Source organism: Berghia stephanieae, chromosome 3 (assembly GCF_034508935.2).
Source record: "Berghia stephanieae isolate SIO BIC M18660-M18661 chromosome 3, UCSD_Bste_1.3, whole genome shotgun sequence".
NCBI lineage: Eukaryota > Metazoa > Mollusca > Gastropoda > Nudibranchia > Aeolidiidae > Berghia > Berghia stephanieae.
In genome coordinates, this window is record NC_088362.1 from 33,539,978 (window position 1) to 33,566,538 (window position 26,561).

The 26,561-nt window shown below is 32.8% G+C and overlaps 1 protein-coding gene across 1 annotated transcript in view; it reads left to right on the forward strand.

Moving 5' to 3' along the window:
• LOC144967576 (uncharacterized) overlaps positions 1–26,561 on the forward strand; it is a gene marked incomplete in the record, with an annotated part of 62,019 nt that overhangs the window by 19,914 nt on the left and 15,544 nt on the right. Inside the window, 7 exon segments of the mRNA XM_078905020.1 lie at positions 7,015–7,077; positions 9,771–9,869; positions 10,308–10,453; positions 11,639–11,693; positions 15,919–16,176; positions 16,738–16,854; positions 26,499–26,556. Coding sequence (XP_078761146.1) covers positions 7,015–7,077; positions 9,771–9,869; positions 10,308–10,453; positions 11,639–11,693; positions 15,919–16,176; positions 16,738–16,854; positions 26,499–26,556 — 796 coding nt within the window.

Below are 26,561 nucleotides of genomic sequence, written 5' to 3' on the forward strand. Positions count from 1 at the left end.
ATTACTCTAAAAATTTCCAACTCTAAGGTACATTGGCAAAAAAAATTTTGAAAATAAAAATTTTAAAATTAACAAGCTTGAACTCTCTTGCCTCTCATATCATCCCCTAAAATCTAAGCAGATAGGTTCTAAACGAACGCTTAAAAATAGACAAAGACTCCCTATCACAAATATTTTGTGGTATGGCGTTCCACACAAATTGCCCAAAATGAGAAAAGGATCTTAAAAAGGATCTAATTCCAGATTTTGGGGACAACTAGTTTTGTGGAATCCCTGACCTTATTGAAGTAGAGTTGATTATTTTATTTATAGATGTATTCATTGGCTCATGGTCTGCATCTAGGGTCTGCTTGGCTTGGGGATAGCATTGTGTATGAATATTATTACTACTATTCTGTCGTATTCTGGAAAAACATGTATTTCAAATTTTGAACAGAAAACTCATCTTTCAAATATTGATCAATTAAAATAACCCTCATCTTGTCAAAAACTCTTAAATCTGGGGTTTCGCTAAGTCTTCAGTGAATTCCCAGGTTTGAGTGTTTTTGCCAAGATGAGGGTCATTTTGATCAACCAATATTCAAAAGACTAATTTTTTGGCCAAAATTTTTAATGGTATGTTTTTTCCAAAATACTGCAGCATTATCAAGTCAAGATTAGCAAACGCATCAGTTTTAATTGGCATTTAAGATAAAGTTTATATGTCAAAATTTAGTAAAAATCAAGTAGGGTGATTTTATTTTAGATAATGGTTACTCATTTTTATTACTAAGATCTGAAGCTTTTAAAGATGTTTAGTTTTTAATGATTAAAGCACAATTCTTGAATCATGTAATAAACTAATAACTTAGGCATTTCAAATGACAACTTTAGCTTGACATTGCTTTACTCCACGCTTCATTCTTTTCATTTCCTTTTATCTTCCTAATGACCACTTGTTTCAATCCCAATTGCTTTCAATACCTTATTTTTATGATCCCCAAATTATCTGAAACCCCTTCCTTATTGCAATTTTCATTTAAACTTCTCTCAGTTATCTCCACATCATCTGAAATCTCATTTTTTTAAAAACGCTTCCTTACTTTTATTTTTACGAAAAGATTACTCAGTGATCCCCACATAATCTGAAACCCCATTTTCAAGTAACCCCTACATTATTTTTATTTACATCCAAAAAGATGAATTGTCTCATCATCTTTTTTAAATCACTTGGTAATGGCAAGAATCAAAGAGAAACAGCAGGCCTCAGCTCATCTAATCCTCATTTAAGATAACTTATGTTCTTAAAAACCATGTAAAAGGTATTTAAAAGGCAACTTATTTTTCCAACAATGTATTAACCGACATTCATTTTTTCATTTTGTTATTAATCCATTCCTTGTTCTTTTCCTCATTTCAATTGTAATCACTTCTTTATCAAAATACACATTTATGCTTGGAGAACAATGAGACCTGTTTTTGTTCATTGGGTGAGATGGTGGGTCTATCATGGTGATTTTTTTTTCTTGAAGTTGATCTTTTGGTAATGGCAAAACTGGAGGGAAGCAGCAAGCCACAATTGATCACATCATCACTTGAAGTATCTAGTATATTCATTCCAAAAAAAAGCTTGAAAAAGAAGTTCTCCACAATAACTTTATCTATCCATCACTGTATTAAGTGGACATTCATCCTTTCATTTCATTACTAATCCGCCATCTCTACTATTTTTCCTCATCATTTCAATTGTAATCACTTCTTTATCAAGACACACACTCAGGCTTGGAGAATAGTTGGGCTTGTTTTTCTGCTAATATGACACATTTTATTTTTGTGTACTGGGCAAGATGGTAGGTCTATCACAGTGATGTTTTATAAATCTAATCTCTCTCTCATCAGAAAACGAAAACAGCTGGCCACCAATGCATTCAACTAACTCCAAAATTTATGGAATAGAAATAACATAATCAGTGAGAATAAACGAATACAGATTTACGAGGCACTAATTATTCCAATATTGACATATAATTGTGGAACCTGGGGCCTCAGAAAAAAGAACTTAGAAAGTCTTGATTCATACCACTGCAAACAATTACGTCGCGTAATCGGAATCTATTGGCCAGAGACAATTACAAATACAGATCTCCATGACGAAACCAGGGTCCAACGCCTGAGTACAATAATAAAAACAGCAATGGAGGCTATTTGATCACATCTTACGTCGAGAAGATAACATCCCAGCCCAAACTGCAATGACAGAATATTTCCTTCATGGCAACAAATATGTAGGGAGACCACCAACATAATAATAATAATAATAATAATAATAATAATAATAATAATAATAATAATAATAATAATAATAATAATATATACTTTATTCATCCAAAGAAATGGAAATTCGTTTACAGACGTGGCATGCATGAAAATGTATAAACACAAAGTTGAGAATCTATGGTGACAATGTATACATATATATATGCAAATGCACAAAAATTGTAAAAATATACAACCAAGAACCAATAGCAACACTTTATATATTAATTTGATAAATTGAGATAGGCCATACCTTTGGCCTTTAGTCCGAACTTGTGTGTGTATATTTAAAAGATAGTATTTAATTTAAATCACAGTTGCGAGTTAAAAATTTGAACACCATGTGGCAAAAATGAATTAAGGTGATGTGTTGTCTTTGTTTCTATAGATATAAGGCGACGGCTCCTCATGGAGAACTTAATATATTTGCGAAGGGGGTGATCGTCATCCTACATAACTTTCTCCATTTTACTTAGACAAAATCTCTTGAACAGTTCTTCCACATTGGAAATTGGGTGAGTATAACTCCTGGCTTTATCAATTATCCGATCAATTTTCTTAATGTCGCAAATACTGGCATTTCCACACCATGCTGTAATACAAAAAGTAATAACGGTCTCCAAAACGGATCTATAAAAAAGGGTGCATAACGTTTTGTTTATATCAAATTCTCAACATCAATAGTAACTACCCGGAACCAGGACCTTTCTACATATCAGAAATTTCTGGATTCAGATGAGGCCAAATTAATCCCTGAAGAACTAAGAAACACTGCAGTGCCCTCCGTACGTAAGTCGCAACAAGATCTTGACAGCCTCAAAACTCTGGCCCAGGTCCGTGACCAATGGACACAATTAACAACATGGATGGAGAGAGCAGCTCTACTTATCGACCATGACTGAATCACACAATTCTCAGCAAGCGTCATTCAGACTGCGAAGCTTACTACTACTACTACTACTACTACTACTACTACTACTACTACTCTCTCTCTTTAGATTTAGAGTTGATTCGGTTTGCCATATTGCAACAAAGTTTGAATGATGATGTCTATGGTGGCAGAGAAGCTATTTATTTCCCTTTTCAACTTGTTTTTGTTACCTCAACCAAATGTTCCCACAAGAAAGACAACTTACATCACAGGAATATATAATGTTTGGATAGAGTTCTTGTCCTCCTCTTTTTAGTTAGCTTATTATCTCTCGCTGGCTGTTCTATCTCTCCTTAAATTTTTTCCTTTTGTGTTTCTCGTTGTTCTTGTCTTAATATAGGACTGTTTGGTTTTTTCATGCTTAGGACATGACTAAGATGTTTCTGAGATGAAAAGAGCCAGATGCAACTTTTAGGGATTTTTTTGGGTGGGAGATTTTTGATTTTTCTTTCTTGTAGATCATTTCTTTGTACAGTCCACTTCAGATAATCGCAATATTTCCCAAGAAACTGAATTAATTCTATGTAAAAGTCACTGGTTAATTGCAACAATCTTCGGTTAATCGCAACAAATTTTCGACCTCAAAAAGTGGCAAATTCAAGAAATCAATCAAACAAAATCTCATGATTAACTTTCATTTGAAGTCATGACAAGTTGAAGAATCGAGAGTGGGTAGGGTTTAATGCTGCAGTATTGTATCATCACTATAATAGAGACAAAAGAGGGCTGAGCTTTGCAGTATGGGTTTGTGCAGCCTTTTCTGTGACCATTAAATATGAGGCGAGTGGGCTTGGCCTGTTCTAGACAACAGGTAGACAATGGCAGTTGTAAGGAGAGACTGAGCAATGATATCCATTGTTTTGTGATTGACAACTGTGCATTCTGATCAACGGGTTTGGTGAGAGCTTATTGTCTCTCATCATGGCTAATCTCCTTGACTCTTAAATGTTGAGAACAAAAGAGTGAAAGTTAATCCATTCTGAATAAGATGTCGGCTTGCATCATAGCTGTTTTTGCTTGTCAAAATCTATAAGGGCTGCCATATGGTTTTTATTTCAATCAAATTGCACTGTCTGTGGTGGACTAAGAACAATGTTTACAACCACTGGTTTTGAGTTCACCATATATATGCAAACTGTGACAATCGTTGGGTGTCCCAGGGTGTTGCGATTATCCAGAGTGGACTGTGTTATCAAAATCACTTTGTTAGGTATTTGTATGTTAGATATTGCTGTGCACTCTGTAAGCATTTGGGAATACGACCTTTGTCAGGGAATCAAATGCCTATTGAAGGGTGGAAATATTAATTAGACTCAGGCTAGGGACACAGATGATTTGTTCTTCAACTAACTTATGTTATAACAAGATTATAAGCATATATAGCTGTAGATTTAGGATCGTTTAATTATCTCATAATTTTACTTTTTCTAGTTCAGAATCTGGCAAACAAATCTATCAAACAAACAAGCACAGTGGCCATATGGAAACTTCTAAGCAACAATCTTAACATTTATTCCATTGGCTAACCCATCATGTCATAATCATAGAACTTAGTCACTCAGCTAGACAAACAAAAAAAAAAAATTACATAAATAGATTAAATAAAGACCCCTACCAACCAACAAACACAGTGGCCCATCTAGTCCTATCTTAACAACTGTTTCATTGGCTAACACATCATGTCATTGTCATAGAACTTAGTCACTCGGCTATGATGCAGCACCTAACACCCAATTTTTTTTTTCTTTTTCTAGGCTACAGGTCTTATCATCAATTTCCCTGTTCTATCAAATCATGGATATTAGTTGTTATTGTTGTTGTTGCTTTTTGCATGGTCAGACATTGAACATTGGATATGAACAACAGTAATGCTTTATGACTTTTATCCGACTGTCAATCTGATTCACCTGTTTGTATCTTGTCAGTTGATTGCAATTTGCTGCATGTACTTTGATGTGCTATTATTTCAGTGCCATACTGAGATCATTTTGACAATTTGTTGATGTTAACATTCAGTTATATCAAGGATTGTTGATTTATAGAGAAACCATACGACGGATGTGTTGTGAGTATAAAACCATATATGCACATGAACAAATCATTGATTTATTATGAAAATGTAGATGTATAGTGTAATTTAAAAAAAAAAAAAAAAAAAGAAGTAAAATTACATTGAATTTTATTGTTTACATGATCAAGATGTTCATTCCATCGGTTCCAAATTATTTCCACATATCTTGCAGAGTTTGAATTATGAATTAGTGACAGCCCAAATTGATTGTAGTTTTCTTATGCATAAAGAGCGCTTTGAAGTATTGTTGAAATATAATATATATGGAAATTGTTTATCTACAATTAGTAATTTGTTTTATAAAAGTTCAATTCAGATCAGCAGAAATAAAAAGGAGATCCTAGGCAGATACCTTTTTTATTTCTTTGATTGTATAAATCTTATAATATACATTAATTAAATCTTGAATCTTAGCTATCTCTATCGGGTATCATGTATTTGTACTAGAATAGTAAAAAGTCTTTTCACAAGAACAATTTCTGAACATACTAAAAATTTCCATTCTCTAGAAACTCTTCAGTCATTGAGTATATTCATAGCCTTTCTCCTTTTTCTACACATCACCTATAGATTAGATACTGAACCGTGTGCTCTTCGTGGCTATTTATCGCTTATGAAATTATTCAATCCATCAATTATTATACCCCACCCCAGAAATGGTAATTCCTAATGATAGAAAGTTTGAGTAAACAATTAATACATAAGATTGTCAAGCATTGAATTTATCTATATTATGGCTGACAAGAAGTTTCAGTCAAATATTTTTGTAAAAATGTGTTTTTCAATAAGAAATAAGGAAATCAGAAACGTTCGTGAGAGTAGAGTAAAAGATTTCTTGCACTCATACATTTAAAATCGTTCAGTTTTTCAAATTTGAAATATAGACGAAGACTTATATGAAAAATCTGTCTTTATCACGAATGCCCTAAATTGTCATCTGATCAATGCAAACTTCAGGATACTCCATAGGTAACATAATGAAATTAAATTGTTATAAGACAGTCAGTGGATACTTGTTTCTCTGTTGTGTAGAATATTATAGTTCTAAATTCCAGGACAAGGTACCTTATTTTGTATATTAATATTACTCTTTTTTGTTTTTGTTTTTTGTTTTTTGCTCATGAATATGATAAACCTGTGTAATATGTTGCCTTTCATATCTCGGTTCTTAATATGCTTTTAAAAGGTAAAGAATATAAGCTAAACGAGTGTCATAGTTAATGATATTGATATTAATAATGGTGACAATGTGGATGGCAACGATGATGGTGATTGTGGCAGTGATAATCCTTACTTGTGTAGTGTTGATCTGTGTACACAGGAGATTGAGGCACTTTAAAAATTTGACGTCGGTAAGAAATTATCATTGTATTACATAAGCTTACATAAGACATATATCTTCTTTTTTTTCTTTTTGTTTTAAACAGAAATAATGACAAATAGAACTGAAAATATATTGTCACAATGATTTACACAAACACTCACCATTACGCCACTATATTATTTTTAACGGACTTACTACCATTGGGAACTTTAACTCTTCCATTATTCCTTGCTTTTCAAAATGAGTCGATGATATTTTCCTCTTTTCTACCTCTATATTTCTAATATATTACTCTGAATTAATCCCATCAACATACTCACAAATGTGTTGACAATACTGGTTGTTTATGCCATAATGCTTTAACAAAATATAACTTACTCATTATAAACACAGACCTCCAAAACTGGACAGCGTCCAAGCTCTCTTAACCTGTCTGCAACAAATGCAGCCTTACAGGTAAGACTTATCTCATTGGTAGATGACTGATTTGACAGAAGTAAAAAAAAAAAAAGAGAAATAGCAAATACATTTCTGAGGGGGAACAAGTGAGCTATGGTGTATGAATTAGCGGAGGCCATGATATATTATAATGGAAATTAACACTAATTTATTTATTTATTCTTTTTGAGTGAACATTAATATTAAATTCTAATAATAGAAAGAAAGTCCTGTTTCTTAATCTAGTCATGTGCCGGGAAATAATTTGAAAGAGGATTTTTTTAAACACAATGGTATATTTTTAGGTAACCAAAACTCTCTAACAGGATTTACTGAAAGGGGAAATGCAGGACATCGAATTTCACACTTGTCACCAAAATGAAAAAAAAATTAAACTACTCATCTATGCATTAAATGCTTTTGCATCTAATAATTTCCTTTGGATTGTATTCCTTGGTTCTTTCACTCCTTTCCCACAACTCATGTTTTACAAACTATCTTTTCAATAAATACAAAATTGATGGAAACAGTTAAGAAGAATCACGTGACCAAATTATTGTATCAAATCAAAAATGAATTATTTTTTTTTACTGTTTTGAAAATATAAAATTATTATCACCCAACTTAGATTAATTGTGAAATCAAAATAATAGGTTTATTTTAGCGTTTCACTCAGCTGCAATATTTTTTATAAACTGTAATATTTGAATGGGTATTAAATGATAATTTAATAATACAAAGATGGATGGATAAAGATTAAAATTTATTGATAAGCATGATACAGAGTTGGTTGCTGCTTGCCGGCAGGATACAAAGATAACCAAAAACAGGAAGTGAAAGTAGAAGACTGGAAGTATTGAAAGTGAAAGTAAATTATAAAACAGGGGATGTAATTCATTAAATTAATTACTTGGAAACATTACATCACTCCCCTTTTTAATAAAGAAAATGTAGTTGATTAATTGCTATATTTACAACAACAAAATGTTTAAAGATAAAGCAGGGAAACTGAGTTGAATATAATATAGTAGCAATAATAAATTGATTCACAAATAAATTGCAAACATCTTGCAGTTATGTCTAGATCAGGAAAAGCAAAGCAAATTAATTGTCCCAGACTTGATGATGTCGTATACTCTGATATTGTTCCAATGATAGCATAGATCTTTCCTCCTCAGGGTGAAATAATAGTAAGAATAAGATGAGTTTAATGATAGTGGTACACTGCTAACTTGAGTATTTGAATAACTCATAACACACATATTAAATATGTATTAGTTTTTTATTAGAAAACCTTCCAGACCCGGGCACAAGGTTTTCACATTATGGTGTAGTAGGAACTGATGTCATGCCAAGATTTTAAGACTAAATCTTAAATATAGTTTTTAAATGCTTGTAGCTATCACTTTAATGAAAAAAACCTTCCAGACACGGGCACAAGGTTTTTTATTTAATTATTCTTATCCACCATATATATATATATATATGATTACTATTGGTTTCAACTTTTAACACTACGTATTGAGGATTTAATTAAGACAATTAATTATTTAGTACAAAATCGTCAAATTTTTTGGGACGACGAATGTTGCGACGTGGTCTTATCGGGGGACCATTTGTTACACAATTTTCGGGTGATGAATGTGCAGGTGGGGAATGCGGTAGGGTATTGGTATTTTGGGTAGTGTTGTCTGGCGAGTCTGGATCGGGATGATCTGGTTGTATTTCAGCAGTTGTTGGTGGTCATGCAATTGATTGACACCATCAATCATATCTCACCAAACCAGAGTGCTCTCGTACAAGAGTTTTCAGACTTATTTACCGGTCTAGGCTGCTTGCAAAACACTCAAGTCAAACTACACATAGACCAAAACATTCAAGCATATAAAACAGGGGATGTAATTCATTAAATTAATTACTTGGAAACATTACATAAACATGCCAATTTGTTTATAAATATATAATTTTAAATGTAATCATATGAACATGCTGTTTACTGGAATGCCCACCGACATTAAATATATAATATTGTAGATCACGATAGTCATTTATCTTGTTCAAGAAAAGGATAAAGGATAAAACTGATAGTGGTGATGTTGCAGAATTACCAACTCCCATTTTACCCTGGATATTCCTGGAGTTTTTTTAGAATCTTACATAAGAAAATCTTGACTAGATTTCGAAAATCATGGTTTCCCTTCATTTTTTTTTTCTTGATAGTCTAGAGATGTTTACACATGTAAAATGAAAGTCTAAATATGTTGTTTATGGAATAGGTCTGTTGGACTTAAGTATATTTTATGCTTTTGGCTTCAGAGAAAAAAAAATCATGATTTTGAAAAAGCCTTATCCAGTTTTACTGGCATTGTGAGTTGGCAGCTCTGATATTGTATGACTTAGTATTAGGCAAGTGGTGTGTATGTCAAAAGATAACCTAACAACCTAAAATACATATTATGTACTCTTGTAAATGTTTTCTCTCTTTTCTCTTTCTCTCCATTATATTTATCAATATTTATCGTCCAATACTCTAAAAACACAAATTCACAATAATCCAACAGCCCATGTATACATAATATTCCTCTCTTAGCTCTCTTTATGCTCATGTGTGTTTGTTTTGTTTTTTTTTTTGTAGTAGAAAAAGAAGGCCTTGTTCAGTTAAGTATATTTTTTTAAAAACCAAAAACTTACTTCTATTCTTCAAATATCAGAAAGCGTTGAAAGAAAAGGAAGAGCACATAGAACAACTATTGAGGGAAAGGGACCTTGAACGTTCTGAAGTGGCAAGAGCATCAGCACATGTTGATGAGGTAAATATTGATTTTTAAAATGAAGTTGTCATTATCTTGATCAAATTTTCTATATATTTATCTTCTTTTTTGTTTTTTGTTTGAATATTTATACTTTTTTTATCACATCCATCTTATTGGTCCACATCAACATGTATGTTTCAAGTGACAAATTAGGGAGCAGGCAAACGCCTCTACTTGTTACATTTTCAAGATTTTATTACTTGTGGACAAGATGTGCCAAATATTTCTCTGCCATCTTCTGCCATCTGTCTGGATTTTAAGTGATGTATTAATAGTTTTTATTGGCTGAAGAAGGTTTTTGAGCCCGAAATGTTCTGTGTTTGATATTTTGTTCTTTTTTTAAAGCTGTCATATTCATATTTGTTCCGAGTCCACAGCTCATCAGATTTGTTTCATTTTTACTTATTGGAACTTTTTTTTCACAAATGTTTTCAGGCTGAAGGGCAACTTAGTACATTGAAATCAGAACGAGAGCGCTTAAAACTGGAGTCAGAGGATGACAAGAATAAACTGAAACAAATTATCTCAGACTTGGAAAATGAAAAACAAGAACTTTCTGCAATCCTTGAAGAAGAAAAGAGGTACGTTCTATGACTTGTTAATTTCCAAGCTGAATCGTTGCCTATTTGTACATTTTTATCTAGGGAATCTTTAAGAAGTTTTGTTGGGACTTCTAGGAGCCTCTGCATTATTATAAATATTATTATTATTATTATTATTATTATTATTATTATTATTATTATTATTATTATTATTATTATTATTATTATTTGGTTGTTTTGTTGGGGGTTTTTTTGTCTTTTTTTAAAAAAATGAATATTATATGGGGAGGTATAAAATCATTTATTATTCATTTTTTAAAACAAGATGAAGAAAACATTTATTTTATGTACAATTGAATGGTTTTGATATACTGAGCTATAAAAACCGTGCTGTTATAAACGTGTCATTCTTAAAAATTTGTGGTGCAAAAATGATGAGGAATCAAGCAATATTGTCAGTTTTCTTATAATTTATTTTTATTTCCCGTAACATAAAGTTAATGGACTCTTTTTCTTGATTTCTTGTTTTTTAATTAATTTTTTTTCAAAATTAATTTATCTGTTCATCTGACACCGGACAGTATCTTTTGTTTAAAATTCACCTCCGTCTTTTAAAGTTCCATCCTTAGGATTTACACACCCACATCAGAGTGTATATTACCTGATTATGATATTCATAGCCATCCTCCAGAATTCAAGAAATAAAAGTCAAACTTTTAGCCAATAAAATTAAGCCTCCATAGCCTCCATTTTCTGGCTAATTCTTGCAATCTGATAAACATTTAGATATTCTTCACCCATGGTTACCAGTATTTTTACATTTTTTGCGATAATTTACGGTTTTGTTCCATTAAATCTTTTTCTTTTAACATTTGACATATTATTTTTGAATTACGTCGTCGCTGCTGCTTTCATTTTGACACCTGCCAGACACTGCTCAAAACTGTATGAATAATTGCTAACTGCAATAACCACACTTTTTGCAAACCATGATGATGAGTCATTTGTCACACATTTTTGTTTGGAATAACCACTGTCCACTGTGGAATGACTGTTGTCCCTTGGGGTGTGACTGTCATCCACTGAGGTATGCGGTGTAGATTGGCAATCACATTTTAGAAAAGATACATGCTGACAATTCTAGAGATTATTACTGTTGGTTAAAAAACTGTGGCATGAATAAAAATGAATATATAATTGATTATTTATTCATTTTATTTTCAGGAAAAATGAAGATCTACAGTTTCAACTGGAAGAGGAAGCATTAAAAGATGAAGACGTGAGTTTAGATCTTATATTATTATCATATATAATTCCCTTAATTTGTCCGTGATGGAATTTGTCAAAGGAAGGACAGAAATAATTCATGAGGTGCTTCATGTAGTAATGCTATGCCTCACCTTTTTATTTCAATCGACATTTTACATTTCTCTTCAACTGAATGATTTTTCATATGTTCAGTGAATCATTAATCACTTTTTCGTGTTACAAATTTTAAAAAATATGTCGTCTGAGATACTTATGCAATTTGTTAGCTTTGAATTTTTTTTAACTTTTAAGAGGTTTTTTTTTCTTGTTAAAAAGTTTGTAGCCGAATGGAAATGAAAGTTTAATGTTTTTTTTGTATGTTTTGTTGTTGTTTTGTTTTGTTTTTTTCTTTTGTTTTTTTTTTTTTTGTTTTTTTGTTTTTTTTTTGGGGGGGGGGGGGGTTGGTAAAGTGTAAATTCAAGATACAATTGACACAAGCACTTGTGTTTTTCATGACTGTAAAAAGTTTTAAGGGTTCTATCTTATACAAGGTGTCTATAAAATGAAACTGCCATTTTAAGATAACCTGATCTTTTAACTAAATGAAACTTGTCTGAAAAATTGTTTCGATATGGATATTTTGTTTTCATTATATTTTTATTGAATCAATAGGTCTACAAACGTGAAAAGCTAGTTTCTAATTCCTCGTCTTCTTTCAGAATTTTTCTTGTAATATTTTATAGCAAGTTGATTTGGTCTTCGAATATAGGGTGCCATGGTTGAAAATATATATGATGTTGTTCTTACAAATAAAAGGCAATAGGGGTTACAAATGGATTGTATGACTCTTTCTCATTCAGGGAAATGCAAGTGATGTAGGAAACTTATTTGTTTAATATCATGTGTCGTTTGTGAACTTGATTTTGGTATAAGCAATATAATTAAGATTATCAAGTATTAGTCATTAAGATTGGATGAACTAAAGTTTAGCTATTGTCAATAGTTGTATTAGAGAATTAATTTTAATGATTAAATTCCATAGTATGGTAATGGCCACTTTGAGTTTTGAGTTTAAAGCACTCTCCATTGAGTTAAGTCAGAACTGTGCTCTGATGACAGCCCCCAATTAATTACTAATATAATTTACCTGAGTTTAAAGGAAAATGTCATATTTTCGATCATAGAAATTATTTTATAAAATCATTTTGATAATCATATTACGCAGTAACGAAAATATCGCCTGAGCAGTAACTTAGTTCAAGTGATGACCCGAGGTTGACCCGGGGTCACGCCTGCCAAATTACTGGGAATCCCCTAGTGAGTTCAGTTACGGTGATATCGGGTGATATCAGTCGATTTATGTTCACTTTCATCTCTTTGTTATCGCTTCACAATGAGCTCAAACACAAATTTCTTCACTCTGTAATATTTATCAAGATTTCCTGTTTCCATCCATATGTATTTTATGCCAGTGCTGTATATAATGATCGTGATATTTCAATCCTAAATAGACCGTTTTTCTGTAATTTAAAATGCATTCATTTTTCCAATAAAAAATTAAATTCTTCAAACAGAGCAATAGAATAACTTTTATTCTTCCACAAATAGAATCTATTATAATTGAACTATAAGTTGCTAAAATTCCATCTGTGCGTCAACAAAATTGGATTTATTATGATTTTTTAAATTTCATTTAGTCATGGAGCACACTCAAAAAATTCATGATAAACATTTGAATGAACTGTGTAGGCTTTGTAGAAAAGTCAAGAAACACAGAAGAAAAGAAAACGAATCTCAAAACATAATTGTTTCAGGATTTAATACCAGATATTAATCTTTAAAACCAGGTATTAATCTCATCTTCAATGTGGACATTGATAATGACAATGCTAAAGAGCCCTCAAAACTATACGCTACAAGTGTCATGACAGACTATGTAATGTAGAGTTTTTTTAATTTGCGCAATTTTCACTAGAGGTGCTCAAAACGCTTTAAATAGGGTCACTGACCAACAGCAATGCGTAACATGTAGAACTGAACATGACGCCTGCTAGGCGATATTACATTTTTTTCCCGACAGAGACAACGCGATTAAAAACAAATATGAGGGAAAGCATTGACAACAGCAAATAGTCCATAGTCATCACATCTGGTCGAAATAATTTCAAAATAAATCAGTGATTGCAATGTTTGCTCAACCTTCTTGAAAAACGCAAAAAGAATAAAGAACAGCAACAGGTTGACATTAGAATAGCAGCCCCGTTATGAAAAATGATGGAAACAGCACAAAATATGTCACGTGTAAATCACGAGGCTATGGAGGCAGCAGAGTGACTTTTACAGTTATAAACCAATGTCTTTTGTCCTTCATTCATGAAATGAAAATCTCTCTCTCTCTCTCTCTCTCTCTCTCTCTCTCTCTCTCTCTCTCTCTCTCTCTCTCTCTCTCTCTCTCTCTTTCTTTCTCTCTTTCTCTCTCTCTCTCTCTTTCTCTCTCTCTCTCTCTCATATCTATCAATCCATTCATTCATCCACCATTGCAACATCTATTTATCGATCCATCCATATATTCATCCATACACTCATCTGTCCTCTTCATCAGACGATCAGTCCATCCCTCGGGTCGGACCATCCCCCCCACTCTCTCTCTCTCTCTCTCTCTCTCTCTCTCTCTCTCTCTCTCTCTCTCTCTCTCTCTCTCTCTCTCTCTCTCTCTCTCTCTCTCTCTCTCTCTCTCTCTCTCTCCTCTCTATCTATCTATCTATCTATCTATCTATCCATCCCTGTCTCTCTCTATCTATCTATCCCTTTCTCTCTCTCTCTGTCTCCCACACACACACACACAAACATTTATATTTATATGCATTTCTTTATGACACGGTTACTATTTATCCTTTGTCCCTTCGTTAAGTCGTGTTTATATCACGAATAGTTAAAATAATCACCCTTAATTAATCATATATTGATCATTGTATCATAATAATTTCAAACTATACAAGGTTTCTTTTTTTACCCACAAAGTACTGAAACAATATTTTAATCTGGGAAGTAAACTTCAAATATATACAACTGAATTGTGAAACGACTCGGACTTTATTCTTGTGTTCTTTATTGACCACGTTTTTAACCAGTGGTACTAAAAGCCGGTATAAATGTGTTCATATAATATGAAGCTAACTATACAAGGTTTCTTTTTTTACCCACAAAGTACTGAAACAATATTTTAATCTGGGAAGTAAACTTCAAATATATACAACTGAATTGTGAAACGACTCGGACTTTATTCTTGTGTTCTTTATTGACCACGTTTTTAACCAGTGGTACTAAAAGCCGGTATAAATGTGTTCATATAATATGAAGCTAACTATACAAGGTTTCTTTTTTTTACCCACAAAGTACTGAAACAATATTTTAATCTGGGAAGTAAACTTCAAATATATACAACTGAAATGTGAAACGACTCGGACTTTATTCTAGTGTTCTTTATTGACCACGTTTGTAACCAGTGGGACTAAAAGCCGGTATAAATGTGTTCATATAATATGAAGCTAAACTCATGTGAGCACCTGTTGAATATAACTTATGTGATGAAGACATCTTGACCGGAATCCACATGCCTCTGAACCAGCAATGATCAAAGCGTAACAAATCGGACAGCTTCACCGAGATGTTATCGCATATCCTCAAAGAACTAAGAGCGATGCACAAATTGTGAGGGAATGAATGAAAGGTTACTTTATTCCTCCATCAGTTAGAGCAAGTTTTGAGAGTTTCTATCATCTCGTTTGCTTATAATAATGCAATCAATAAATTAAATTTAACAAACTATAATTGAAATTGTGCTGATATCTAAATGCAAAATCTCTCAAAGACAATAATTCTAATGATAGAGTGTTTGGTACCAAAATACAGATCAAAGTTTTCTCCATGTGTTGCTAATTTGTTTAAATTGGTAAAATCGACCGTGGTTGTGCAAAAGCAATTGTAATTTAACCAGATATCAGTAACAAATCTGTTAAGTATCACGGGAGATAACCCGTTGCACTGGTCGGGAATTTGATGGAGTGAATGACCTCTTGACCGCAGCACAGGTAGAGAACTAAAAGCTCGCCTATTCAACACTGTGATTAGTATTAGTCACAAATTATATTTTCATGATGCTCTTTTTTTCTCACAATTAAGTAAAAGTCAGGTATTCTTTTTAAAAATGGCAGTTTCAAGATAATCATAATATCTTTTTCTCATCCTTGATTTAGTCAAAGCCTGCAGTTGATGAATTCCAGTTCAAGGAAATAGAAAGGCAAGCTAAAAAAGAGAAGGACAGAGCTGACAAGCTAGACAAAGAGATTCAGGAGTTGAAATCAAAGTTGGACGAGAGACAAGAGGCTGCCAGCAAAGCAGAAGAAGCCCAGGTCTCTTTCCTTGACCAGATTGAAGAACTTACATATAAGCTGACCCAAGCTGAAGCAAAAGTCAAAAATTTTGAAGCCTCCCGAGTTGAAGATGGAGCAAAGGTAAAGATTTCATTCTCGCCATTGATGGAGCTCACATATGAACCATGCTGCTATCTTTTTCTTTTATTTACTTTTGATCTCTTTTCTTGATTTATTCATGCTGTGTTTAGAGAGGAGACTATAGATGAATGTTTTACTCAATTATTCTATTATCTTTTGTTGATATGTAATGTAGATAGTTATCATAATCTTTAAAACTTTAGATGTTATTATAATCTTTAAAAGATTATATGTGGCCCAACGTCTCGAAACAGTATTCAGTTGGGTTCATTTAGATGCTAAACATTGAATTTGTAGTCAAAAATATAAAACCTGGGTTGAGCTTTCATTATATATTTTATTTAGTAAAATAGATCGACATAGTTTCTATTAAGTAACCAAATACTGAAAATTATCATTTTTAGTCATTTTAACTATAAAATCTCCTTTTGGCACTGATTCCACCCGACATGATACCTTTTCCAGTCTGTGGGTCACATGTAATGGGGTAGAAGCATTGACATGATATATAATGATATCATATACACAATCACGCTGTAACACTTGATACTTTTTTTTCAGACAAGTCAAGTATGCATAGAGCTGGAGGAGAAGGCAATGAAGCTTAGGGAAGCAGAGGAAAACATTGCCAAGCAGAAGAAGGAAATGGCATCTTTATCACAACAGTTGATAGATGTGGTAAGTATTACTTGCTTAAAGTCTCTGACCATATTTTACTGGCTTTTGTTATCTTTATATCAAAAGTCAATGCTTATTGTTTCTCTAAAAATTGTCAACTGTTGTAAAGCTCAAAGTGTTTCAATGTGATTAAGAACATTAAAATCTTATTTGATGAGCAAGAGATGAAGAAACTTCTTCTTCAGTTAACCTCGTTTTAATTTTCACAAATGAGCCAGGCAGTTTTTTAGACAAGAATGTTATCCCTCATTATGAAAATGATTTTGACAAAGTTATTTAGACGCCATTTTTATGATACGTTACACATCGCTTTAATTAAATGTCATTTATTTTAAAAGATTACAATCTTCAATGTAAAAGTATAGAATAAAAATGAATATAACAGCTTAGAAAATGAACAAATTATCAAATACCGAATGTTTTGGGCTCAAAACCATTTTTCCACCAATAACAAAAGCAAATTCTGTCTGGATTTTAAGTGATATATTAATGTGTTGTTTCTTTTGTTTATGTTATTGGTTGAAGTAGGGTTTCAAACCCAAATCATTCAGTGTTTGGTATTTTGTTCGTTTTCAAAAATATTATATTCATTTTGTTCATTACTTGTTACAGCTCACAGTTTCCAGAAGCTTAGTATCACTTAAACGTTCAACATAAAACACTGACAGAGTGTGCTTAATTATACTTTGGCTTGGGCTGTTTTTGTTTTAAAAAGTGATATAAAATGAATATGAGTTTTAAAAATAATTTTTGGGGATAGCCTACTTGACCTTCAAACTGTCCATGACCTTAAGATCGCCCAATTATCTTGTCGAAGAGTCCAGATATAATGCTGTCTTTCATCTTCATGGTATCATTTACTTTGGTTTATTTTGGCCCTTAATGGTATTTGGGACTCTTACATTTATTCAATGTTTTTGGATTTGTTTGATTTTTTGGATGTATTTAGTTGTTTCAAATGTTGTCATTAAATGTTTCATTTATTCATTCATTCCTTTTAACTTTTTTTGTTGAAGTAAAGTGACTGTTTGTAATGACATTCAAAATCACACCCATCCCATCATTTCAATGATTTCTGTATCCTGTCAGGGAACAGATAAATTTGTAAATTGATGACAAATAAAATCTGTCTCCACTAGAATATAGTAAAATGTAGATGGACTCCTCTACAAATGTTATTTTCATGAACAGGACTTTTTTTGTATGTCTTATATTATAATAATCACTTAAATGTTTGCCCTCTTTCTCATCAAAAAAATAGTTGTCAATTTCTATGGGGGGAGGGGGGGGGTGGTTTCGGTTTGTTTATTATTTTGTTTGACGGTTTGATTGAAAATTAATAAATAATTTTATTTTTTTTATATATATTATATTTGAACACCAAATGCCTGCCAAAACCTCACTAAATGTTTGATATCTTGTATAAGTTGGATCTGCCTACTACTGTGAAAATTTGGTAGAACTTCATGCTTTTGGATATAATGCTGATCTACATATGAATCTGTAATTCAATAAATTCTTTTTAAATGGAAAGTTCAATACTAAAATACTACATAAAACATTTAGAAGTGTCATTCAATTGTGCTGAAGACAAATCATTAGACTTCATAGAGCTCTTTATTGTAAGTAACAAGTTGAACTTACTATCATTGCAAAAAAAGTACAGACACGGTTTTTAGAATAAAAACTTTAGCACGAAATTCACTGCACATGCTCAAATCACTTGGCAGTGGATTCCTAGCCAAACAACACTTAACATACAGGACAAGATGTGACAAAGGGCGATATTACATTTTATTTCTTTTGTTGCTAGGTACTCATTTTGTACCTGAGTGCAATGAGAGAATGTTAATAAAGGGCCTTTTCCAAGGACTTAACTGTGCACCATTCAGAGTGGGGCTGGAACCCTGGACCTTCTGGTCCAGCAGCGAGTGTCATAACACTAGACCTAAAAGCTTTAAGCTTTAAATGGGTAAAATATTAATCCTTAAGGGGAATTCTTTTTCTTTTTTTCGGTATAGTACTAGTTTGGTAATTGAGAGTTTTGTACCAACAACATAAGAAAATAATAACACTATATTTAGGTATTTTTGGCTTACTTATATATATTAGGTTCTGCCAAAAGGTTGTTTTTATGACGTTAGCCACAGAAATACTCCAATCTAAGTTATTTGGAAAAAGCTCACTTTCATCAGTATTTCTTTTTTTTTTGGAGAAATTATTTCTTCTATTCTATTGGAGCTAGATCACCAGTTTTTTGGTATATTTTACATTATGTAATTGGAAGACACTTGTAAAAATGAATTTTTTCCTTGGTTTTTAAAAGTAAATTATTATTGGAAGTACAGTAAATCACTTTAAACCGAAAGAAGCTAAACCGAAAAATACGATGAACCCCAAAGAATTAAAAAAATTGTATGAGTTTCTTCATTAGCTTTGTACTAATTCTTTCGAATAACCGAAATACTTCTAAGCAGGACTTTCTTTAAACCGAAACAACTTGAGAGCACCTTCTCTTTTTCTCTCTCTTTTTTTCTTAAAAAATTCGGGAAGGTGGCCACACGTAATAATGCAGGGCGATATAAACAAAGAGCGTGAGTATAAGATGAGGGGGTGGGGTGAGGGGTAGGCAAACACTTCAATCACTATTTTTGGCTTACCACCACCCAGCGACCACAAGTCCTAGCCAACACCACAATCGCACAGACTGGAAAAGGAAGACAACGGGTGACTGGCAGGCGAAAAGGGAGGAAAGAGGGGGATTTCATTTCCACTTTGTTTAAATGTGTGTGTGAGTGGGGTGAAAAAAAAAAGGGGGGGGGGTCTATGTAATTAGGCCTTTGAACCTAATGGCTTTTTAACAAAAGAGGGGTGTGTAGTAGACAGCTTAGCATTGACACATCTTTTCATTCCCATTTCACTTCACCTCTGAGACGCTTTGCATCATTCATTGTCAATTATCACACAAGAACATTCGATCTTATTTTAGCTTTACATTTTACTAAAAGATGTTTAAAAGAAAGCACTGCGCTTACATGTTGGAGTTTGAAATCAAAATGCTGTGTGAAGACGATGAAAAAAAGTTGAGCAAGACGGAGGGAGATAAGTTAAAAAACACGACATCCCGAACTCAACTCTTTGAACAATTTTGAATGGAAAAACAAAACCCCCAAAAATATTTTTAAAACGCACCAAAATAAAAATAAACAAAAAACAAAAACAAACCAAAAAAAAAAATAATAATAATGGTTACCAAGACGCCATTTATTCAACAACTTTATTTAAGTGGAAACAACCCATGATACGATTAAATGAGCAAATTCCATAAATTGCTACACCTTTGAAAAACATCGCTTAACGGGAACTTGCTTTAAACCAAAATGTCTAAACCGAAATGGTTTAGAAGGTCCCCAAAATTTCAGTTTAAAGTAATTCTTCTGTATTCTTCTTTCAAACATCACAAAAAAAGACTTTTTGACATAGCCTCTTGTATTATTTTTTGGTTTTGTGTTTTTGGTGTTATCAGCATTAACTGCATTTTAAAATTTTACCTTATAACTAATGATTTTTAAAATGGAAAGTAGGCAGGTCTGAATATCATGTTATGCATCTTGCATATTTTCATATATAATACTTATGTGATCCATCTACTCGTATAACCATATGTCATAATTCTTCTTCCATCGTGTTGTAGTCTTTCTTTGTTGAATTCTCTTGGATGGAGAGCTACTCCAGCAATGTTTCATCATTTTCAGAATTTGAATGTGTGACAAATTTAGCCCTTTTGTTTATCAATCATTTTCTTAATTTTTTTTGTTGTTTTTTGTTTGTTTTTTTTTTGTTTTCGGAAACATTCTATTCTTTTCTTGTTTTCTTTTTTCTCTTTCCTTTCTTTCTTTCTTTTTTTTTTTTTTTTTTTTGTTGCTCTACCAGCTGACCAGGGGGAAAAACGAGCTCCTAAAAAAACTTGAAAAACTTTTTTTTCAATGCACCAATTGGCAATAAAATTGAGCACAGCATAGATTGTCCATCCATATTATTTGCTGCTCAATCCAAAAATGAATCATCAGTTTTCTCCAGAACACCGTGCTCTTGCAGTAAAAACATATTAAGAGACAAAATCACCCAAATTGACACATTCATTGTTTGCAAAACATCAAAGAATAAACATTTGAAACAACCATCTACTGCCCAGCATAACAACTATAAAGAGATGGTTTGCAGTATTTGAGAAGTTTGGCTCAGTGGAAATTCACAATGCTAAATCAAAGACACACAAAACACACAGCGGTCAGGGTTTAAAACAATCTACACCGGAGAACTTTGAAATGGTGAGCAAGTCTGTTGCAGCTTCTCCAAAGAAATCCATATGTCTCTGAAGTCCTGAAGTCAGTATTCCAAGGGAATCAATTGGACTTATAATGAAAAATGATTTAAAACTGACACCATATTGTATCCAGCGACACCATCGGCTCACTAATGCCAACATTGCTGCGAGAGTAGACATGGTTTGTCGAACAGATGAGTCATGGTGAATCATTCATTCAATGGCTCTGGATTTCTGATGAGTCTCATTTCTACACAAACGATCAACTCAGAATGATATTTAGGAGATCTGTCAAGGTTTTGGAGGGGTCTTGGTCAGCTTGTTGACTCTCTTGAAAGACAAGAACAATATTTTCAACAAGATGGTGCTGCTCCTTGAGTGTCAAAATCTGTAATGCAATGGCTTAGCAACCATTTTGCCGACAGTCATCAATCATGGGACAGAAAGCAATTGTGCTGCAAACAGACTTACCTCAGTCCTCTGGATTTCCATTTATGGGGATTTCTAAAAAAAAAAGTGTGTGGTGAAAACTTTGAGAACATTCTTCAATTGAAACAAGCCATCACTATTGCGACCAGAGACATTGCATAAGAATAATGTGAGCGTATTATAACAAATTTCACAAATAGGATCAAAACATGTCTTGAGAGAAATGGGAAGCATCTGGAACATGTTCTATAATTTCTAGTTCTGTTATGGAATGTTGCTGAAATTTTTATACAAGTAATCTGATTAGATATGTAATAAATATATTGAACTTTGAAACTTGTAACTGTTTTACTTATGAATTTATTTGCATTTGTTAGGAGCCCGCTTTTTTTTCTGGTGACCTGGTATATAAGCTTTTAGCTCAGCTGTGAATATTGTATAGAAACTCCCTCTGACTACCACTTCCTCTCTCTCTCTCTCTCTCTCTCTCTCTCTCTCTCTCTCTCTCTCTCTCTCTCTCTCTCCTCTCTCTCTCTCTCTCTCTCTCCTCTTCTCTTCTCTTCTCTTCTCTTCTCTCTCTCTCTCTCTCTCTCTCTCTCTCTCTCTCTCTCTCTCTCTCTCTCTCTCTCTCTCTCTCAATTATTCATTTTGTGCATCTTGCTTTTTCTCTCCTTTCAATGTACACCTTGCTTTTTTCTGTCATCATAAGATGAAGAAATGACATTTACATGGTTATAGAAAGGAAAATCAAACAAACCAAGATAGTTATTTGAGGCACTTTCCTTATATGAGGCAAAGTAAGACCAAAAGCAATCTTAGCTGGGGTGTTGCATTGCAAAAGCGTTCACTTGCTGGTTGGCTGCTGTGTCACTCATTCATTTGCGGTCGACTGACCAGTGAACACTTGTGCAACACAAAATGTCAGCTAAGGTATCTTTTTGTCTTGTTTTGTCTCACTTTTGGAATATGTCTCGGATCTTATCTCATAACTCATTATCCCTAAGCTGTAGATATTGGAGACTCATTAAATTCGGTTCTTATTCCTCTAACTCTCATCTTCCCCATCTTGAATGGCACAGACTGCAGGATTAAATGCTTTGAAGAAAGTTCTCTCAGGCGTCACATGAGGGGGATAGTCCTCCATCTATCTCCCCCACCCCTCCCTCCTCTCTTTTGTCCCAACCATCCCCCAGCTCTCCTCCAACATTTTGTCCGTCGGGTGGTCGTGGCATTTTCAACTCCTAGTTGGCAATGAATGTTAACTGCATCCCAGACTGCTTGTGCATGGCACTAATATACATTTATATATACAGGTAAGGGATAGACCACAATAAAAGCTTCCTCTCTCCATTTCACCCTTATCATTTACATAAGATATTATCACCCATATCCTAACGATCTATGAAAATTCTATTCTTGATATTAAGAAGTTTATAAAAGGATTACTTGTCAAATATAAATCATTGTAGAATGATAAAAGCGTGAAATTTTATTTATTTGCTGCAGTACAAGAAATGGCAGCCAATGGTGTAACTACTCTAATATGCATGCTGATACATACTTTGGAATTCTTCCATAAACTTGATGGCTCTCTTTCACATGCAAAATTTGTCATGACTAACACATCATTCCCTCCAAATCTCAATATCATGGAAATACTCCGTAATTCATGCTAAGTTGTACCTCATTCAAAAACCTCAATGTTTTTTACTAGGTCTGTATCACTGAGTTTTTACATTGTAGCTCCTGTAACAAGGCTTAATGGTAATAGCAGCTTATAACAACTTTATTGCAGATAAAGCTAAGAAAAAAATCTGAATCTCAAAACAAAAATATTTTTTTTATTCCTCCGTATATTACTAAAGTTTGTAAACAAAAGAAAATATGATTAGTCTTAATAGATGTGAATGTTGATATCCTACCTCTGATAACATAGTAGTATTTCATTCACAAGACATCTGAGATATGATTGTCTCTGTCATATCATTAGCCCTTTTCGTCAATCTCTTCTTCTGGTCTACTGCTGAAACACTGACTTATCGGCAAAACATCCCCCACCACTATCCAATTATTCCTTTGGGGTCGTTTTGAATACTTTCATTCAATTATTTTGTGTCACCTTTGGTTTTCATGGATAAGACAAATGCCACAATAACTAATTTTATTTGAAAAAAAAAAAAAAATCCATGAGAAACGAGTATAATTTATAAAGTAAAAAAAAGTCTGTGAGAAAAAATATTTTAGAATCCTATTTCAAATAATGTCAATCAATCATCTGAACATGAAGCTCTTTTTTTCCTTAAAACATAGACCGGCTTATCGTCATGAAGTCATAGACTCGTACCTTGATTCAAACTTTGACACTCATGAGTTGGAATAGATCAAATGGTTGCTATCAGTTTTATTTTACCAATTGCACAATATCTTTGCACTATTGAACTATAACTGTCACAGATTGCTATTTGACTCATGCCATAATACATTAGAAGAATTCACCTTTTTTTAAAATAAAAGTGCTGCACACAGTTATTTATAAATACGTTGTTTTTTTAAATACCCATTTTGAAAACAGTTTTGTGAAAAGTTTGTTAGGGAATGGTGTTTAAGAACAATCAGTCTGTAATTTTGCCTTTCAAATAAATCAAAGAATATCTTGATCTTACTCCTTTTTAAAAATCTGTTTTTTCTTTCATCTGTCTTCACTTTATATAAAAGAAATGATCAAATCTTATCTTATTCCTTACTTTACCTGATTATTTTTTATGGAGTAGAGGGAGTTTGTGGTCTACCCTTTCTCTAATTGTAAATATATTGTGTTATACGTTGAAAGATACACTGAATAAAAGTTTATTTCAGTTTTATTTATGTATAGAACCTAAGTCTGTACCTTCTCTTTTTCTCTTGTTTCTTCTTCCATCCAGATTTTGTCCTAACAATAGATTGTCTCAATATGCTATTTCCTTTTTTTAGGCTCATTATTATCGTGTATTTTTTATCTGTGATTTATGAATTAAAATGTTAAAATTTAACAGGTCTCTTACTTTAATAATCATAATGGCTTTGACATGAGTCACAGAATGTTTTTCAAGTGTTTATAAATGTGTGTGTTGGTGTTTGTGTGAACATGTGTTTAGTATGTACGCCTGCACATGTGTGCATGTGTCCAATCAAAATATTTCTTTGTATGTTTTGAAATAATGCAAATTTTCTTTTGCATATTTTTTAGATGGGAGATTTGAGGGGGAATTAGCCTTGAGTACATACATAGATACATACATACATACATACATACACACCAAATGGAAATTATTCTTTGAATTTACATTATTCAAATTCGAGTTAAGTTATAAAGTAAAGTATAAAGACCTTTCATTCAATCCATCCATGTAACTACATTCACATGAGGCAGCTACAGAAATGAGGTTATGAAGCTGAAGTTGGAACTTGATTTAATAAATGAACTTAATGATAAGTTTTATATTGACTAAAGAAATGAAATTAAAATTTCTTCTTATTTTTCCCTCCTGAGGATGGGTATCAAGTTTATCAACGATTTATATTATTAATTACTTCTATATTAAAATAAACCATTTTATCCAGATCATGAAATATAAGCATCATTCCATAGACAGCTCTGAAATCTCAATAACTAATTTTGTTCAAGGGCAAAAGATTGATCAATAAAGATGGTTATGTGGTCTTGTGGTATGACACTCGCTTTCGGATCAGAAGGTCCTGGGTTCGAGCCTCACTTGACGTATAGTTGAGTCCTTGGAAAAGGCTCTTTACTCACATTCTCTCACCGAACTCAGGTGTAAAATGAATACCTGGCCGTCAACAGCATTGTCTCTGTCCAAAAAAAAATTGTAATATTGCCTAACAGATGCCATGTCTCGTTCTACATGTTACGTGTTGCTGTTAGTCAGGGACCCTTTGTAAAGCACCTTGAGCATGTTTAGTGGATATTGTGCTTTATAAAAGCTCAAGGTTTTTTATGTCATAGCAATAGAGCAATATCGACATTGATTAATTATCCATCTGTACACTCGGTATATTTACCAGTCACCATAGTACAGTTATTCCAGTTTTGTTTTTAACATGTTTGTGGTGGTTTTATTCAAACTTTGTTTGACTTGCTATCTATTTCTTTTAACATTTGTGTTGACACGCTTGCAAGCAACATATTATTCAATACTCAAATTCTTTTCATTTCTTTTTTTTTTCCCTTGGTGTCAGTGAGCTATTCGGCCTTTTTCTCTTTTTCTATTTTATGTTTTTGCTTGAGTTGTCAAAGCTTTAAATTGGAAATTTGCTTCAGGACCAAGATAACCATCTTTATCAAAATGGTTTTATGCCAGGTTGATTCTGATACTAACAAATTAATTTGTTGTCAAAAATATGAGACGAGTTAAGGTGATAATAAGCTGCTAGAAGCTGTGGACTGTAAAAAGTAAGAAACAAGAATGAATATGACAGCTTCAAAAAAGAACAAAGTACCAAACACGGAATGTTTAGGGCTCAAAACCCTTCATCAGCCATCAACAAAAAACAAACCATAAATACATTACTTAAAAATCCAGGTAGACATCAGAGAGAAAATAATCTTGAGTTAAGTGTTTGTTTTATTGAGGAAATTGAATAGAATTTCTCCAAGGAACAAAAACTGACAAAAAAACTTGACAATTTACCTGAAATCACTTGTTGGCATCTGAGTCATCATATTATCGTTTAGAGATGATGTGTCACAAATATCACACATTCATCTGTGCTGCAGCTTCTAAGTTTTGTCTGGTCCATTTATTATTTTTTTATTTATACTTTTTTAGTCATGTATTATTTATCAACCAGCGTCTGTGGTGATTATGATATGTCATATTTGATATTTCAGAGAGAAGAGCTTTCAACTACCAATGAAAAGAGGTCCAAGCTGGATGAACACATTCAAGGTAAA